The 20,175-nt window shown below is 42.9% G+C and overlaps 1 protein-coding gene across 1 annotated transcript in view; it reads right to left on the bottom strand.

Annotated features, from left to right (window-relative positions):
• Positions 1-20,175, bottom strand: part of GPC3 (glypican 3) — a 460,444-nt gene that overhangs the window by 114,843 nt on the left and 325,426 nt on the right. The window contains exon 6 of the mRNA XM_005906523.3: positions 2,694-2,814. Within this exon, the coding sequence (XP_005906585.2) occupies positions 2,694-2,814 (121 nt within the window). The remainder of the gene's footprint in view (positions 1-2,693; positions 2,815-20,175) is intronic.

Here is a 20,175-nt window from a genome sequence, read left to right as displayed (position 1 = left end):
TTGGCCATGTAAAGCAATACAGATGAGACAAGAAAAAACCAGCGTGGGTGTTTGGAGCCCAGCCAATTTTAACAGCTCAACTTAAACGGGTAAAACTGGTCTATCAATGAGAATTAATTGGTTGCTCAATGGTATTTATAAAGGAACCAAAAATGTCCACACATATGTCCATGGCAAAGGTAGGAGAAAGTAATTATAATGGTGACCTTTCCGACACTGACAATATATACCTCCCTACCTATGAAGAGGCTTCACCTTTTGTGGCTGAAAGTTAGCAGGAAGAGAAAGAAGGAAACAACATGGGAGAGAAAGATGTATCAAAGGGATCTCTTTGATCCACCCAAAATTTGGGTGGCAGAATTAGACTGGGAAGAAGTATTGGAATACTGTTCTCTTTCAGACTCACTCAAGTCCTGACTACAGTGGACATCCTGACTATAATAATCACCTTAACTGTGTCATGCACATGCAATTATGTGTGTGTGTGTGTGTGTATACATATATATATACATTTTACATATATATGCAAATATGTAAAATGTATAATTATACATAAATTTTATATAATGGGATATGAATAGACATAGATACATAGACATGATTTCTTATACTCACAATAATCTTGTAAGGAACTATTTTGCTAACTCTAAATACTACAGATGAAAACTAAAGCTCAGAGAGGTTGAATGATTTGCCCAAAGTTATATATCTAGTAAGACCCACAGTTGAACTGGGATCCACGTGGATTCAAAGCCCATGTTCTATTCATTATATGACATGGTCTCCCAGAGCATTAATATCAAACACCCAAAGTCTTTACTGAGGGGCTTGCTATAAATAGTCACTTTTAGTGACTGCCAGATCATATGCTCTGATGCAGCTTTCCCTTTTTACAGGGTGGGGCTCCATCCACAGGTCTTTCTCTGATATTTCTTATGAAAGCCTTCTCACAGTACCCAGCCCACCTCAGGCCTAAGCAAATCACCCCAAAACTGATGAGCAGCATCACTGTCTAGCTCTTCTTCATTATTGGCTGCCTTTTCTTTGTATTTAAACATGTGTTTCTCCTCCAAGGAAGGTATGAAAACAGGCCAGACTCCTTTTGAATCCTCAAACTCCCTGGAACCTGGCTGAGCACATAGTAGGTATTCCTTCATGTCTGGTGACCAAAGACATCTGTTGACACTATTCATTTAAAATGAGGGGCACAGAGATGGACCCTGAGGTTCTGGCCTTACCAGTGCTTGGATCTAACCAGTTGAGTGGAGTCACCCAGACACATTTGGTTTGAGATAATTTAGAAATAATTCAAAGAAACACTGCCTTTGTCCCCAGGTAAAGCACACCAACAGCAATGGGAGGTTTACGCTGTGCTCTGAATTCTTCAGAGATGTGTTTTGAAACATCTTGTATGTAACCAGGCTTTATAGAACTTAGTGAGGTTGTGAGTTCACCAAAAAGAAGGATCTGTTATGCAAATACTACCACTATTCTGTGCTCAGAAGCAGTAACAACTAATTATTAAGTGCTCACAGAGAGCAGAGCACTTTCTTAGGCTCTGGAGGAATCTCACTCAAAAGTGTAGTAAATACTTTCAAAATGCCATTCGCCATGAAATATGTCACTATTAGGAAGCCCTTCCAAATATTTTTCCTAAAAACCATAAAGATTTCACTGCTAAACTTCACAGGAAAAGACAAAATCATGCCAATGTCATCCTACAGAAACCTCTGTCCTTGCAGAAGGAGTTTAATTCATTAAGTCTTTCCTCAGCTATGAATAGAAGTCAGCGGTGCCAGGGTCCTCCCACCCATGGACCATAGGGTAGGAACACTGCCACTCTGGTATCTGGTGGCATTTTTGATGGCATTTTTTAAACTGTGGCCACAAAGCAATCACAAGCAGATGGTACAACTAACTTCTATTTGTGTCTCAGTTACTAAACTCCTGAGAAGAAAAACTGTGCAAGTCAAGGGAATCTGTGGGTGCTCTGTGCATGGCAGTGACTCAGAAGTTGGCATGGGTGCAGTGAAGCTTGTCCTCTCGTATCTTGCTGGTGGCAGTGAAAGCTGTCACATCCCCATTGGACAGCAGTTTGGAAACATGCAGTAAAACGCTCATATCCTTTAACCCCATAACTCCAGTATGTTAAGAAATTGAGCTAAGATTAGGAGACAGCACTATGCAGGAGGTCGCTTTATTTAATGGTAAAAATTTGAAGCAATCTGAATGCATAGCAAAGGCAAATTAATTATAATTAACACTCAAAGGAATCTTTCGGGGCCACAAAAGATGATTAGTATGCAGATTTGTGGCAACATGAAAAAGTGTTTCCAACACAGTGTTAATTCTAAGAAGCAGAAATCACTAATATACTTCCAATTACGTAAAAAGCCTATGTGTGATTTTTTGACCAAATATTAAAAAATATAAAAATGAAAACAGGATGGACTAGTGGGGTTGAGACAAATACTTTTCCTTCTGTTTTCCAAGCTTTCTCTTATGTTGTGATATTTTCTTTATAATTTAAAAATGGGGTGAAAAACAAAGGTCAGAAGTCCTGTTTAGCAGAGAGACTCTGAAGACGATGAACATGGCTGCCTTTCCAAAAGCCCAAGAATACAGTATGAACACTCAACATCATCCATTGCTCAATTTTTTGTCATATCTGTTTTTGTTGGATACACACATACCTGGTTAATGTGCTTCAGTTTGTCAATAATTTGACTGACCACTGGCTCAGGGCCCTTCATTTTCAGCTCATGGAGGTTGAACTGATTCTTCATTCCATTCCTCGCTGCCTTTTGGCTGTATCTGGAAATATGAAGGTAAAGAAAAGGTTTGTCACAAGAGAGTTCCAAGCAAAGTGCAAGTTGACTGTATTTGGCACATGGTCGAGCTGACCACAAGCTACCTTTAGCTTCCAGCCCGTGGGATGCCTGCATGGTACAAAGGCAGACCACTCCAGATAGAGTCTACTTGTACTGGAGAACATTCATTCAAAAGTCAACAAGTTTCCTCCATCTCATTAGAACTGATTCAAACATATTCTTTTTAACGGCTGAGTAATATTCCATTGTGTACATGAAACTGGAGCCTATTTTACAGAGTGAAATAAGCCAGAAAGAAAAACACCAATAGAGTATACTAATGCATATATATGGAATTTAGAAAGATGGTAACAATAACCCTGTATGCGAGACAGCAAAAGAGACACAGATGTATAGAACAGTCTTTTGGACTCTGTGGGAGAGGGCGAGGGTGGGATGATATGGGAGAAGGGCACTGAAACATGTAAATTATCATATATGAAACAAATCGCCAGTCCAGGTTTGATGCATGATACAGGATGCTTGGGGCTGGTGCACTGGGATGGCCCAGAGGAATGGTACGGGGAGGGAGGTGGGAGGGGGGTTCAGGATGGGGAACACGTGTACACCCGTGGCAGATTCATGTCAATGTATGGTAAAACCAATACAATATTGTAAAGTTTTTTTAAAAAAAAGTTAACAAGTATTAATTCATCATTCCTTTTTTCTCGGTGTTGGGGATATGGCAATGAACAAGACAGAGACAAGGTCTCTGCCCTTATTTTGCCCTCCATCTAGTGTAGAGTCCAGAAGAGCACTAAGGGAGGTGTTGGGTCTTGGCCAGGGAAGCACACAGGAGGGTCCTTAATTCTGAGTGTGCTTTCTATTCATCTGAAGGATAAAGACTCTTGCATGTTCTTTATTTCCTCCTTCTCCACTTCCTCCTCCCATCATTTCCTGCAGGTCTGGGCAGCCCAGCTCCTCCTGAAAAGGCTTTCCCAACCCATTTGCAGCATAAATTATACCTGCCAGCTTCTGTCTCTGTTCTCCACAGGGAGGCAAACCAGCAGCTCAAGGGAAGGTTTTAACGTGGTCCCCCAGGATAAGACATAGGTTTCTGCTTCAAGAATGAAGTTTCAAGCTATCTATGGACATCCTCACCAGCATGAGAATGGGGGATATTTACAATCCTGGGCAATTCTGCCTTTCAGTGCGGGGCTTTGTCAACTTCAACTGGAACAGTAATTCACTACTGAGGTGGTTTCTTTGCTGGCTTCATGGTTCCAGACCTCTGTACATTTACTCACCTTTCAAAACAAGGCAAACAAACACAAAACAAAAACAAGAAACAGATTTCATTTTCTCCTTTATCTTTTCTCATGTAGAAAGACCAGAACACTGTTACCAAAGGGGGAGAAGGTTTTGATCTCTCTTTTTTTTTTTTTTCGCTTTTTCCTCATCCTGATAATGGAATATTCTCTTAAAGAAATAGAAAAATTTGCAGGACTTTTGCCCCTACCTTATACACTTAAAAAATTACAATAGGGCAGTTGAATTAAGGGCAAATTCATATTTTTTACTCATATTTTTAATTACAAAAATAACAGTGCTCATTGAAGACAATTAAAATATACAGACATAATCAAAGCATACAGCACAAGTTCCTGCATCATCTTATCCTTCCAAGAGAGAGTCATCTTTAAGTTTGATATATATTCTTCTAGAGGTTTCCACATGTATATGTGTGCATATGTGCATGCTCAGCCGCTCAGTCGTGTCCGACTCTTTGCGACCCTATGAACTGTAGCCTGCCAGGCTCCTCTGTCCATGGTATTCTCCAGGTGAGAATACTGGAGTGAGTTGCTATGCCCTCCTCCAGGGAATCTTCCCAACATGGGGAATGAACTCACGTCTGCCTTCATCTCCTGCATGGCAGGCAGATTCTTTACCCACTGAGCCACGTGGGAAGCCCTTCACAGGCGTATACTAACATGCAAGTCTAACCAAAATTGGAATTGTACTAGTTAGGCTGATTTGCAACTTATCACTTAATATGTATCTTAGATCCATTTCTGTGTCAGAACATAAATAACTGCTTTGTTTTTATTCCTCTGTATGGCTAGATCATAAATTATTTATCTAATCTCTTACTGATAAACAAGTGAGGTATTTCTAATATTTTACTAATATAAACAATGCTGCAAAGAACATCCTTGTATGGTGATCTTTGTACATTTCATGAATATCTATTAAGGATAAGTTCCTAGAATTTTATCAATTTGTACTTCTAATCCCAAATTATGACATGCCAAGAATAATTAACACCACTGTATTTTTGCACAGCATTTTACAAAGCGGTTTTGTATCCCTTAGCTCACTTGAGTTTCTCAGCCACACTGTGAGGAGATAGGGCAGACCTCATTATCTCTTTATTATTGAAAATTTCACAACTTCAGAAGATAGTGATCTAATAGATGCTTCCTTATAGTATAATACTCTGTCAATATTCAGTTCAGTTCAGTCGCTCAGTCCTGTCCAACTCTTTGTGACCCCATGAATCACAGCACAACAGGCCTCCCTGTCCATCACCAACTCCGGGAGTTCACTCATACTCACGTCCATCAAGTTGATGATGCCATCCAGCCATCTCATCTTCTGTCATCCCCTTCTCCTCCTACCCCCAATCCCTCCCAGCATCACGGTCTTTTCCAATGAGTCAACTCTTTGCATGAGGTGGCCAAAGTACTGGAGTTTCAGCTTTAGCATCTTTCCTTCCAAAGAACACCCAGGACTGGTCTCCTTTAGAATGGACTGGTTGGATCTCCTTGCAGTCCATGGGACGCTCAAGAGTCTTCTCCAACACCACAGTTCAAAAGCATCAATTCTTGGGCGCTCAGCCTTCTTCACAGTCCAACTCTCACATCCATACATGACCACAGGAAAAACCATAGCCTTGACTAGACGGACCTTTGTTGGCAAAGTAATGTCTCTGCTTTTGAATATGCTATCTAGGTTGGTCATAACTTTCCTTCAAGGAGTAAGCGTCTTTTAATTTCATGGCTGCAGTCACCATCTCCAGTGATTTTGGAGCCCAGAAAAATAAAGTCTGACACTGTTTCCACTGTTTCCCCATCTATTTCCCATGAAGTGATGGGACCAGATGCCATGATCTTCGTTTTCTCAATGTTGAGCTTTAAGCCAACTTTTTCACTCTCCTCTTTCACTTTCATCAAGAGGCTCTTTAGTTCCTCTTCACTTTCTGCCATAAGGGTGGTGTCATCTGCATATCTGAGGTTACTGATATTTCTCCCAACAATCTTGATTCCAGCTTGTGCTTCTTCCAGCCCAGCGTTTCTCATGATGTCCTCTGTGTATAAGTTAAATAAGCAGGGTGGCAATATACAGCCTTGACTATTTAGCTTACCTAACGTTAAAACTTAGTGAATACACTGTGTGTGCGTGTGAAGTACTTCAGTTGAGCCCAACTCTTTGCGACCTCATAGACTGTAGCCCGCCAGGCTCCTCTGTTCAAGGGATTCTCCTGGCAAGGATACTGGAATGGGTTGCCATGTCCTTCTCCAGTGAATATACAGATCACCTACCACATACCAATTGCCTTTGGGGGCTGTGTTAAAGAAATGTAATGCATTTCTTTAAGGGAAATTCTTTGTTTATATATCTGGTGAGAATCAGCTCCCTATTAGCCTCCTTTTGTGTGCTTGTATATAATGCTGTCTGTTTAAATATCATCTCCGTCTTGATGACCACCAACTCCATTCTCTTTTTCTTTATATCTACTGATGCCTGAAGCAGAGACCTGATTCACAGGTAAAGAGGTAAGCAGTTCTAAAATGAACTTTAGGAACGTGTCCCTAGAGACATCTCCCTGGACTTATTCCTATCGAAGCCTGCCCACTCCTATAAAACAAGTCACCTTCTAAAGTTTATTATCCTCAGTGGAATAGTGTAAAGACATCTGCCAACTTAGTGACTTTGCCCTGTACTCCTTCTTCCAAATCATTTATAAATATTAAGTCAAATTAGTCGCATAGCTGATCCCTTGTGGCCCTACTGTCTATTTCCTGCCATTTAGAAAAATGCCCTTTCGGCTCTTTTTTTTTTGTCTCTTACCCCCAAGTCTTGGATAAGGAGCCAGGACTAAACACTGCTCCCCCATCCCATGGTGACTCAATTTTTTAAAAACAGCCTTGAGTTTAAAAGCTTGTCAAACTTTCTGAAAGTTGAAACAGCATCCACTATTTTGCTCTATCCATGTGCTATTTAAATCCTCAAAAGACTTAGTAAATTAAGCATGGTTTCTGGTTACAGAAGTGTTGGGAAGAGCTGGCTTATGGCTTAGACCTAAAACTTTATTTTATTTACTCCACAAAGCAGTAACCAAAAGTACTGGTTCGATTGATGTCTACATCTGCTAAAATTTAGTGGCCCTATTTTTAAATTTAGTGGCACTATTTTAAAACTGTTCAGGAACTCTGCTCTTCCCCTATCCATTTAGGCATGTGAATACCTCTCCCCCATCCCCAATACTATGTCCTGTTTCTCACACCTCTACCCTTTTCTCCTTAGCCAGACAAAATGTAGAGCAGAATCTTAAAATTCTTGAGTGTTCAAATGGAATACTATGCAGACATCAACAGAACAAAGTTAGAACAGAGCTGAAGATGGCCCCAAATTCTTGAAATCTGGTGATGCTACCATCATTGATAGGGTTCCTGGCAAGCGCACGTGTGTTGAGAGCTTCTCTATCCTCCTCTGAGCCATTTTGCTGTTCGCGACATGAGACAGATGGTTCCTGTGGGTGTCATCAAAGCAGTAGACAAGAAGGCAACTGGAGCTGGCAAGGTCACCAAGTCTGCCCAGATAGCTCAGAAGGCTAAATGAACAACATCCTCAATACCTGCCATCTTAATCAGTGGTGGAAGAATGGTCTCAGAACTGTTTGTCTCAATTGGCCATTTAAGCTCAATAGTCAAAGACTAGTTAATGGTAACCTGGCATGATAAACCTTCAGAAGGAAAGGAGAATATCTTGTGGACCATTCATTTTTTGTGTGGCCGTTCTAAGTCATTGGTCTTTAAAATCAGTACTTTTTAATGGAAACAACTTGATTAAAAATATGTCATAGAATTTGAGACACTTAAAAAATTTAATGAGAAAAAAAAGAATGGTAAAAGCAGTTACTTCCAGTAAGTAAGATATTGGGGGAAATTTTACTTTTTTATGTCCTTCTATATCTTTTACACTTTAAAACCTTTACAGTAATTTTTAATGGGTGAAAATTTATATAGCAGTTATTTTTAAGGCAAAAGAAAACAACATGAAACAACAATAACAACAACAAGAAAAAACAAATCAAAGGAAAATAAAAAGTGGGCCTAACTCCTAGGCCTCACTCAGAGCCTCTGGGAAATTATTCTTGTTAATCAGAGTTATGTCGGCCATGACTAGATCCCCGGCTTAAAGGGGATCCCTTATGAGAACACATGTTTGGGCCAACACACACAGTGTCACCCTGGAATTCCTTCACACCTCAGATGGTTATCATCAGGTCACAAACTATACTTTGTTAGGTTAAACACAGCCTATATGTTTTCTACTCCTCAATGAGGTAATGCTAACCTATTTCAAAAGGACAGTCAGTAAGGATATGACTGAATGTGTATTATTATGAGGACCCTGTCTCTAAATAGAGGCATAAAAACCATTCAAGTTCTTGCCAACCTTCCCAGAAGATGCATAGAGTCCTCTCCTGATGGGAGTTGAGGGCCTCCCTGGGATTCATTCTGAACTGCTGCTCTTGCACCCAAATGCATTGTGGGTACCACGCTGAGTGGCTTGTGCTCCTTCCACATACGTTCCATTTACCAGCCCGTACAGTCCGTGAGCTCTCTGAAGGCAGAGGCTTGGTTAGCTGTCTTGTGTACCACCCAGAGCACCTCCTAGTACATGTAGTAACACCAGCTGGCAGTGCTGAGTGCTTTCTCTATGCCAGATACTGTTCCAGCATGAGGGAAAATACAACCCGCAGCACCACACTGAGTCCTCCTAAGAGCCCTACAAGATGGACAGTATTATAATCAGCTCCTTCTTGCAAAGAAGAACACTGAGGCATGAAGTGAAGCCACTTGCTGAAGGTCACACAGCTACTCAATAGCAAAGCTAGAGTTTGAACGTTTGAGTCTATGTCCAGCTGCCTCTGTTCTTAACCACTCCGCTGCCATTATTCCTTAGAAATAATCCACGCTGACTAAATATTTGACATTTCCATTTCACACTGCCCAATTCATGGTATGATACAATTAGCCAGCTACTGGTGATGGTCTACGAGGCTCACAACAGGGTTTGCCACAACAGCTCTCTTTACCTAATCAGCGGATTCCTGGGCTTGCCCTTTAAAAGCCCTTGGGGAGAGCCCTGTGTATGGAGTTTCTTCTCCCAAACAGAGATCCAACAGCATCACCATTCAGTGAAATATTTGCATTCTTGAAAGATAAGGTATTGAAGTTAGACATATAAATAATCCTCCTCCACCACCACTGTATAGACAAACACCAAAGGTGATCTGAAATCTCTAAGGACAATAGGAAAGTGAGTGTTGGCGAAGGTCTCCCTGCCACGTAGCAATACGACATATGCAATGGAACCCCAGGGAATTTCATGTAACATACATGCTCCAAGCTTTAAGCTCAGAGGGACTCAGTTAGGGGTGTCTCTGTAGAGTTGCAGTAATTAATTCATTCATCCAGCATTTTATTTCCACTCACTTCCTCTGTGCCCCTGGTGTACAATGGTTCCTGACAGATTTTCAGTGAGGCTAAGTCACTGCAGCCACAATTCTCCCCACCCAGACTGCCCCGAGTGTCAGAAATGGGGACACTGTTGGCCATGGGGGATTTTAAGGATGGGTTATCTGCTTAGCAACACTCATCTCTAATTAGATTAACTGTCCTCTCTCCAGAACACTGCTTTTTCCTAAAGCTTTGACATGGTTCTGGCAATGAATACTGGCCAGTGGAGGAGGAAAAATAGAGAGGCGCTCCTGCCTCCTAAATCTAAACTCTTCTTAACTGGACATGTTATGCGTGATGTTAGAAGTGTCCCCATAAAGCATTACCTGTGGTGTCTTCTTCCCCCATCCAGTGTGGTACCTGCTTATTAGCACAAAAATAGCAAATTTGATTTGTGAAGTGAAAGGAAGACACATCTCTGTTCAGGCAGATTGGGCAGGGATGGAGGGGGGACACCTTGCAAAAGCCATAAAGAGCAAAGGAACCCAATGAAAATAGGACATCTGGGCATGATGGTGTTAGGACAAATGACACAAAGAGAGCACTAGTAGAAGAGGAATAGAGTCAAACATGTGTAAAATGGGCAGTCTTTTCTTCCTGGGTCTGTGCTGGCTGAGGCAGCACAGGTGAAGTGGAAGAAAATCAATGGATTCAAACATACAACATTCAAATAGGAAGCACCCTTATCCAATCCACTGATGGTGCAGATTAAGAAACTGAGACCCAGGGAGGGACTTTCCCAGCATCACAGGTAGTTAGTATCATAACTCTCACCTTTAGAAGAAATTTCTTCTTTAAAAGGTTCCTTAAATACACATTGGTGATTTTGAGCATTGCTAGTACGGATGCAGGAGAGAGAAGTTGCTAGAAAATTCACTTTCCTCCTTCTTCTAGGCATTAGACTACTGGAAAGTATTTGAAAGCAAGTCTTAGAAAAACCAACTTGCCCCCTCCCCCCACCAAATATTTAATTTCACAGAAGTTTGTTTCATTTACTACTGGGGTTTTAGATGATCTACACAGAAGTTACAGATCTCACATTCTCAGTGCGCCATCTTATGGAAAGGCTGCAGTATTGCAAGTAGCCCTTTGCCCAAACAGTGATTTATCAGACTATTTCCTTGGAAAGCACTCCAGCTGCAACAATCACTGTGAAAAAATGGCATAATTTAAAGAGTATAAATACCTTTAAAAACAAACTAGAACACAGGGTAGAAAACCCACCTTATCAATAGGCCTAAGAAAATGTTCTTTTTCTATCCAAGATGCAGTCTTCATTTACATAAATGAACAGAAAAATAAAGCGAAAGTGAAAATTGCTGAGTTTAATAAATATGTTTAATAAAGAAGGCAGCAATTTGCTTCTCATTTATGTATGCACAAGTCTAAAGAAAAATGGTTTTCATAATTGTTGGTACAGCAATACCACTTGAGAGCAAATATCAGACAGGAGAGTGCCAGAAACAGATATGACCACCAGACTCCAAGAACTACTTTGATTCTCAAACAATAGCCTTTCAGAAATTACAGATATATTTCAACAGAAAGGAAGCAAAATTTAGAGTAGAAATCAGGGGGCTGAAAGCCCATTTATACCTCATCTAGTGGACATTACCTATATAAGGGAATAGCTATATTAGAATCCTCTTTTAGCCTAGTTTCTAACCTCACTGTGAGGAGAGACTAAAAGATTGGTCTTGGAATATGATCAAGAAGTCATTTAAACCTCAAGAAGCAAAGAATATTTTCCAGATGGTGAGGAAAGCTTGAGAAGTTGATATCACCCGCTGTGGGGAACAGCCTCCTGCAGAGATGGGGAGGCAGAGAGAAAATGCCTGAATGTTTGTCTGAAGAGGCAAACCCCACAGAGGAGCCTGGAGGTAAGGAGAGAGAAAAGTAAATAAGGAAGCAAAAGCGATTCCTGTGAGAACCGCAGCATAGGCAGAGCCTGATGTGTGGGAAGGTTGGTGAGAACAGCCTCCTGGGCTTTGAGCCCTGACCACGGGCAGCCAAGACACCAAGCCAGGGCGGGCAGGGCTGCTGAAGGGTTCTCTGAGGGGTGTCCTTGAGGGGAACATACCAAGGAGGAGAGGAATCTGAGCCAGTGTAAGATTTCCAAAAATAGCAAAAAAAAAAAAAAAAAAAAAAAAAAAAGGCAATTCAAAGTTCAATAATTGGGAGTGGAGATGTAGTAGCACAGGGTGTGTAATGGTGATTTATCATTAAATCACCCCAAACTCATTTACCGAGTCCCTCTAGCCCAGACAGTGGGCTTCCCTGATAGCTCAGTTGGTAAAGAATCCGCCTGCAATGCAGGAAACCCCAGTTTGATTCCTGGATTGGGAAGATTCACTGGAGAAGGGAAAGGCTACCCACACCAGTCTTCTTGGGCTTCCCTTATGGCTCAGCTCGTAAAGAATCTGCCTGCAGTGTGGGAGACCTGGGTTCGATCCCTGGGTTGGGAAGATCCCCTGGAGAAGGGAAAGGCTACCCACTCCAGTATTCTGGCCTGGAGAATTCCAAAGAGTCAGACACGACTGAGTGACTTTTACTTTCTAGCCCAGAAAACCAGATGTTTTCTTGTCCCACTGGAGTTAAACCAAAAGGAAATGGTCTTTACCTTTTTTTAGTTTTTTTTTGAAAGTTAGATTTTAACTCAAAAATATTTGAGTCATAAAGGACCCTCAAAATCATTTAGTTCAAGGCACCCCTCTTACAGATGGGCAAACTGAGTTCCAGAGAGACCCAACAGTAGCCATCCAAATTATTATTGGTATCACTGCTGATGGAATGTGATTAGAGCCACAACGTCCCCCAAATAGAAAAGACAAGAAGAGATCAAAGAACAGGTCACACACACGAGAACATTGTATGAAAGTAACTGATGTTGAAAATAATGATCAATAATTATTTTATTTTTCAAAGGTAAAATTCAGTCCTGTCTACATAGTTTACTGAGACAGCAAAGACAGTATACTTTAGAAAGGCTGAGTAATATGGTGGAAAGAGCACTGGTCCTGGAGTCAAGACATACGTTCAAAGGCTGGTACTGTGTGACTTTTGACAAGTAACTAAACTCTCCTGGACTTGAGTGTCCTTATCTCTGAAATAGGGATAATGCCACCTACATTTGTTTTGAGGATTAGCTGATGTAATGAATGTTAGCAAATTTAAGATAACATAGGTTAAGTGTTTAGAAGAGGGCCCAACACATATATGAGCACTGGTATTGTTTTGTGAAAGTATCCAACACAAAATAGGTGTTCAATAAATGTTATTTGGAAAAGAAGTTTCTGAAGTAGAATGAATAAATCTTGCCATGAATACTTAGGGGAAGCTTCAAGTCCGCTCATCCCTGTACCGAGAGAACTGCAGAGGTGGAAGAGTGTCCGTTGGGTGAGTAGCCAGCACTGAGCAGGCAGGCCTGATTGAAAGGAACTACTCCTCAGCAGAGGTCCTCACAAAACTGCTAGTGGATGGGGCGTCTGAGGCAGGGAACTTATGGTTAGGACTTCAAACGGTTCAACATTTATTTTAGTCCACTGAAGAAGACGTTGTTGACCTGTGCCCCAGGGCAGACAGCCAAGTTTCCCGAGTGATCAACTTGGGTGTCAGAAGCCTTTTCACTCTCTCCTCCCTCCACATTTCATGCTCCTGCTCTCTGTGACAGAAAATATTCTGCTTCCACTTTGCATATAACTGTCACAAGTAACGAATTACATGGCTCTTGGAAACACCCACACACTTTTTCAAATCTTTCTCTTCAGAACACTGCTTTGTTTGTCCCAGGTCCCTGCGGGATCCAGAACAAACATCCATTCTTTAATGCAAGGATCTTCAAAATTAAGAAGAGAACTTTCAAACTCTACCTACAATCACACTTCACAGACTCAAGAGGAGTTTCAGGGAGAGGCAAGTCTGAGTTAGAGAAGAATGTAACTTGTGGATTTTTTTCATGCATTGCGTTTCACAAAGAAAAGCCGCCTAAATGTTGCTTTGGATGTCTTGCTGAACCTTATTTCATGAACTGATAAAGACTGCGAGCAAAGGATAAACTGTTTTTACATGAATGGGTACTACTGAAATGCTTTAAAAGAAAGCTCAACATTCTTGTCACTGTTTCGTTGTCAGTGTCTAAGCCACAGTCCTTTACAGGCCCCTAATCCTTGAGAAACCTGTATGCAGGTCAAGAAGCAAGTTAGAACCAGACATGAAACAGCAGACATGAGAAAGGAGTTTGTCAAGGCTGTATGCTGTCACCCTGTTTATTTAACTTATATTCAGAGTACATAATGCAAAATGCTGGGTTGGATGAATCCCAAGCTGGAATCAAGACTGCAGGAAGAAATACTGATAACCTCATATATGCCTATGACACCACTCTAATGGCATAAAGTGAAGAAGAAGTAAACAGCCTCTTGACGAGGGTGAAAGAGGAGAGAGAAAAACCTGGCTTAAAACTCAGCATTGAGAAAACTAAGATCATGGCATCCTGTCCCATCACTTCATGGCAAATAGATGGGGAAAATGTGGAGAAACAGTGGCATATTTTATTTTCTTGGGCTCCAAAATCACTGTCGATGGTGAGTACAGCCACGAAATTAAAAGACGCTTGCTCCTTGGAAGGAAAGTGATAACAAACCTAGACAGCATATTAAAGAGAAACATCACTTTGCCAACAAAGGTCCATACAGTCAAAGCTATGGTTTTTTCAGTAGTCATGTATGGATGTGAGAGTTGGACCATATAGAAGGTTGAGCACTGAAGAGTTGATGCTTTCAAACTGTGGTGCTCGAGAAGACTCTTGAGAGTCCCTTGGACTGCAAGGAGATCAAACCAGTCAATTCTAAAGGAAATCAGTCCTGAATATTCATTGGAAGGTCTGATGCTGAAGCTGAAGCTCCAATACTGTGGACACGTGATAAGTGCCGATTCATTGGGAAAGACCCTGATGCTGGGAAAGATGGAAGGCAAAAGAAGGGGATGACAGAGGATGAGATGGTTGGATGGCATCACTGGCTCAATGGACATGAGTTTGAACAAACTCCAGGAGACAGTGAAGGTCAGGGAAGCCTGGCATGCTGCACTCCATGGGGTCAGAAAGAGTCATACATGACTTAGCAACTGAACAACAACAATAAATCTTCAGTGCATGGGATTAGGCCTACTGAGATCCTGAGCCAATGGAGACAATGGTGAGAGCTTAGCTGTCTGACCTATCCTTGGAGCCAGTATTTCATGCTTTGGGGGTGAACCCTACATGTTCAGGCATGGCTTCGTCTGGTCGGGTATATTTTCCTGGGCCATATGGCCAAATTCCATCCTGGTTTCTGTGTTTATATTCACCTGAGTCAGTCCTCTGCTTTACCCAGTGGCCAGCATACAACAGGCAGTCAATATACCTCTGTTGAAATGAATTGAGACTGAAGACTTCATCCAAAGCTGATCTATTCTGCCCAGCTCTTGTCAGTCTGTTCCCCTGGGGTCTTCTGCCCCAATCTGGAGCCAGTGACTGAGGACCTGCATTATACTGGACTTCTGTCTGAGCCCTGCCAGGAAAACCTGCCACTGTGTCCCAAGCCGCCAGATTGCAGCACTTTGGAAAACAATGGCCAGGTAGGGGATGGTGGAGTTCCTGCCTGAGGCCCCAGTGAACACCATCGTTCAAGTGGCAGGTCACTGCCCACTTGGGCCAGCCGAATGGGAGAGCTGCCACAGTCCGAGCACCACTCACTCATGCAGCCTGTGTCCCATTGCCTGGGCTCCCACACTGAGCCCACCCACACTACACAATATCAATTTGCATCACAAACCCTATTCCAGTGGTCTAAACTTTGGCCCGCTTCTGAGAAGATTTTACCGTCGTGAAAGCAATTCTTTGAACCCATCTGTTATATTCGCTACGATCAAGGCAATAACTTCGAGAGGGTTTCAAATCTGATGGTGAAATTTCCAGGTTCTCAGTTTTGGGGGTCAGAAAAAGGATTTGCTGTCTTCCATCAGTACAGAGGCTTCCCAGGTCGCGCTAGTGGTAAAGAACCCACCTGCCAATGCAGGAGATGTAAGAGACATGGGTTTGATTCCTGGGTCAGGAAGATTCCCCTGGAGAAGGGAATAACAACCCAGTGACAAAAAGGTATCTGAGCTTAGAAGTAAGGAGAAGAGTTTTGTGCTACCTTAACCACGAAGAAGGCAATGGCACCCCACTCCAGTACTCTTGCCTGGAAACTCCCATGGGCGGAGGAGCCTGGTAGGCCGCAGTCCATGGGGTCGCGAAGAGTCGGACATGACTGAGCAACTAAACTTTCACTTTCCACTTTCATGCATTGGAGAAGGAAATGGCAACCCACTCCAGTGTTCTTGCCTGGAGAATCCCAGGGACGGGGGAGCCTGGTGGGCTGCTGTCTATGGGGTCACACAGAGTCGGACATGACCGAAGTGACTTAGCAGCAGCAGCAGCAACCTTAAGCAATGTGATTCCCTGGTGGCTCAGATGGTAAAGAATCCACCTGCAATGTGGGACACCTGGGTTCAATCCTTGGGTTGGGAAGATCCCCTGGAGGAGGGCATGGCAACCCACTCCAATATTCTTACCTGGAGAATTCCACAGACAGAGGAGCCTGGTGGGCTATAGTCCATGGGGTTGCAAAGAGTTGGACATGACTGAAGCGACTTAGCACATGTCAGTACAGAATGCAAATACCTTCTATTCTGCACTTGCCTATTAAGCATCTATGCAGCTCTGTGCTGTTACAGAACTCTAGGAGTTAGAGACACTGAACTGTCCAGTGTTCTAAAAGCCCACTATCCCCAGTTTGGACTTCACAGACCAGATTCTGGTTTGGTCTTTGGCAAATCTGGTCCTCAGAAAATGAAATCTTCAACTAGTGACTGTGTGGGATTTCCCTGCAAACTAAGATGCTTGAGAATGTGCAGCCCACCACTTCATGAGCTGAGGACACACACCGGCCTCCATCATGACACCCAGAGAGCCAGCAGAGGGCGCCTCTGTGGCTGATGGAGAGGAGATGAAACTAGCAAGAAGAAGGTGTGAGACTTGCCCAAGGACACTAAAAAGTCTGGCCTGAAGAAAGCAGAACTGCCACTTCTGCTGCCTTCTCTTAAACTCGGTCCCAGAGCCCCAGGATGCAGGCTGCAGTCACGGCCCTGGGGAGCAGAAGGAAACACTCTGGTGGAAGTGTGTTCCAGTATTCCCCTGGTGGAAGACGGTGCCCATGGTGGGCATGGCCAGAGGAACCAAACTAGAGCCACCGGCCCTTCCACTGCCAATAGCAGAACAGCTCTGCCCTTGGCGGGCCCAAGTCTGGCACGGCCGCTCTCTAGTCACCAGCAATAAAATAACACTCAAGAGTAACAGAGGGAAGGAAAGGTGAACTGAAGTGTAAACCACCCCTACTCCAGCCTCCCCAGCAGTTGGCAGGTGCCTCCAGGTCCTCGACTCTTTGCACCTGCTCTCCGGCCAGAACAAGGGGCCTATTGTGTGCAGCTGTGTGCAGGGTGGTGCTAAGCAAACGAGAAGTGCCTCTCCTGATCATAAAGTAGATGGGATTCCAGGAAAACTTTACTCAGCCAAATAAAAGTGATTGTAAAGCACTTGGTGAAATATAAACTGCTACATAAATACTTAATAAAAGCTCACAGCAATGCACACAAGGACAGCTAGGTCAAAAATTACCCTAGCTCTCTAGCCCGGAGGGTTTCAGCAAAGAGAGAACTGTCTCCCTCCCTTGGGTTTGCTCAGCCACTTTGTATCCCTCTGCTCTGACCTGCCCTTCAGCCCCTGGCACTCCACTCCATGGATCTCTCCCACACTGATAGAGCTCTGTGGTTTGAGGGCTTCTCATTTTCATTCTGGGTGGTTGTGTCAAATATTATTTGGAGCAACAGACACTGAATTCTATTTCTTTTGCTCAGAAGCTCCATTGGGGTCGTGTGGTGCTATGGGGGTGGCAATTTCTTTAAGGCTTAATTATGTTAATTTCACCCCAAACTCTCCAATATCAGAAACTGAGTACTCTGACATCTCAATCAGCCAACCTACCTGCCCCCCTGTAGCCCCAAAGATACCCGAAGGATCTGTTCTAATGAGAATGATTACACCCCGGGGCTCCTTTTCAATTGCTTTCACTTCGGTCTATTTGGGAAGCCATCAGAGAAAGAACTGGATATTCAATGTCATCAAGGAGGCTTTAGGGCAATCCTCCTCCATTCAGACTCCCGCCTTCCCTCAAATATCCTTGCCATTGAAACTCATGGACTGTTAGAGCTGGAAAGAGCTTTAGAGGTCATCTTGTCTAACTCCATTTTACAAATAGAAGACTGGCGGTCAGTGACTTGCCCAAGGTCACACAAACCAGTTTGTGGTAGAGTTAAGAGCCAAGCTGGACTTCCAGTCTAGGGCTAAAGGGGTCTCTACTTGCATGGGCTTCACATTCATAGGTAATGGTGTTATCATAGGAGCCATGGTGTACTGGCCTCAGAAGGAGGTGAAGGTCATTGGCTCTTTCTCCCAGGGGATACCACCTTCCAGCCCTGAGAAAATCTGAAAGCTGAGAAGCATGGTGCAAGAGGCAGAAAAAGAACTGCGATTTCCTGGGCCAGGACTGGGGATAGACCAAGGGAAGGATAGAATTTAGCAGCACAGGCCAAGAAAAGCCAGACAGAACACCTATCCCAAGTGTGCTGGACTAGGAGAACAAGCTTAGATCAGGGTTTCCATCAAGAACAGGAAGAAGAGAAGCCAAGCATGTGACAGGCAGTGTCGTGGACAAGACAGCATAGACTACCTGATTTCAGATCCCATCTCTCTTAATAGTGCCGTGGCTTTTGTTGTTATTTAACCATATCATTGGGGCTTCCCTTGTGTCTCAGCTGGTAAAGAATCTGCCTGCAATGCGGGAGACCTGGGTTCAATCCCTGGGTTGGGAAGATCCCCTGGAGAAGGGAAAGGGTACCCACTCCAGTATTCAGGCCTGGAGAATTCTATGGACTGTACATGCCATGGGGTTTCAAAGAGTCAGACATGACTGAGTGACTTTCACTTTCAACCACATCAATAAATGAGGGTAATAATCATGTCCTGAAGAACTATGGATGGAGATTCATAACACTGTACAACAGGCACTGATCAAAACCATCCCCAAGAAAAAGAAATGCAAAAAGGCAAAATGGTTGACTGAGCTATTCTCAAATAGCTGAGAAAAGAAGAGAAGCAAAGGCAAAGGAGAAAAAGAAAGATATATCCATCTGAATGCAGAGTTCCAAAGAAGAGCAAGGAGAGATAAGAAAGCCTTTTCCAGTGAACAATGCAAAGAAATAGAGGAAGACAACAGGAGAGATCCTTTCAAGAAAATTAGAGACACCAAGGGAACATTTCATTCAAAGACAGGCACAATAAAGGACAGAAACAGTATGGACCTAACAAAAGCAGAAAATATTAAGAAGAGATGGCAAGAAGACACAGAAAAACTATACAAAAAAGATCTTCATGACCCAGATAACCATGATGGTGTGATCACTCACCTAGATCCAGACATCTTAGAGTGTGAAGTCAAGTGGGCCTTAGGAAACACCACTATCAACAAAGCTAGTGGAGGTGATGGGATTCCAGCTGAGCTATTTCAAATCCTGAAAGATGAGTGCTGCACTCAATATGCCAGCAAATTTGGAACAGTCAGTAGTGGTCACTGGACTGGAAAAAGTCAGTTTCCATTCTAATCCCAAAGAAGGGCAATGCCAAAGAATGTTCAAACTACTGCACAATTGTACTCATTTCACATGCTAGCAAAGAATGCTCAAAATCCTTCAAGCTAGGCTTCAAAAGTACATGAACTGAGAACTTCCAGATGTTCAAGCTGCATTTAGAAAAGGCAGAGGAATCAGAGATCAAATTGCCAACATCCACTGGATCATAGAAAAAGCAAGAGAATTTCAGAAAAACATCTGCTTCATTAACCACACTAAAACCTTTGACTGTGTAGATCACAACAAACTGTGGAAAATTCTTCAGGAGATGGGAATACCAGACCACCGGATCTGCCTCCTGAGAAATCTGTATGCAGGTCAGGAAGCAACAGTTAGAACCGGACATGGAACAACAGACTGATTCCAAATAGGAAAAGGAGTACGTCAAGGCTGTATACTGTCACCCTGCTTATTTAACTTATATGCAGAGTACATCATGAGAAATGCTGGGTTGGATGAAGCACAAGCTGGAATCAAGGTCGCAGGGAGAATTATCAATAACCTCAGATATGCAGATGACACCGTCATTATGGTAGAAAGCAAAAAGGATTAAAGAGCCTCTTGATGAAGGTGAACGAGGAGAGTGGAAAAGCTGGCTTAAACATCAACATTTAAAAAACGAAGACCATGGCATCTGGTCCCATCACTTCATGGCAAAAAGATGGGGAAACAATGGAAACAGTGACAGACTTTTATTTTCTTGGGCTCCAAAATTACTGTGGATGGTGACTGTAGCCACCAAATTAAAAGATGTCTGCTCCTTGGAAGAAAAGCAACGACAAACCTAGACA

The sequence above is a fragment of the Bos mutus genome, chromosome X (assembly GCF_027580195.1).
Source record: "Bos mutus isolate GX-2022 chromosome X, NWIPB_WYAK_1.1, whole genome shotgun sequence".
Lineage (NCBI taxonomy): Eukaryota > Metazoa > Chordata > Mammalia > Artiodactyla > Bovidae > Bos > Bos mutus.
This window is presented reverse-complemented; position numbering and strand designations above follow the sequence as displayed.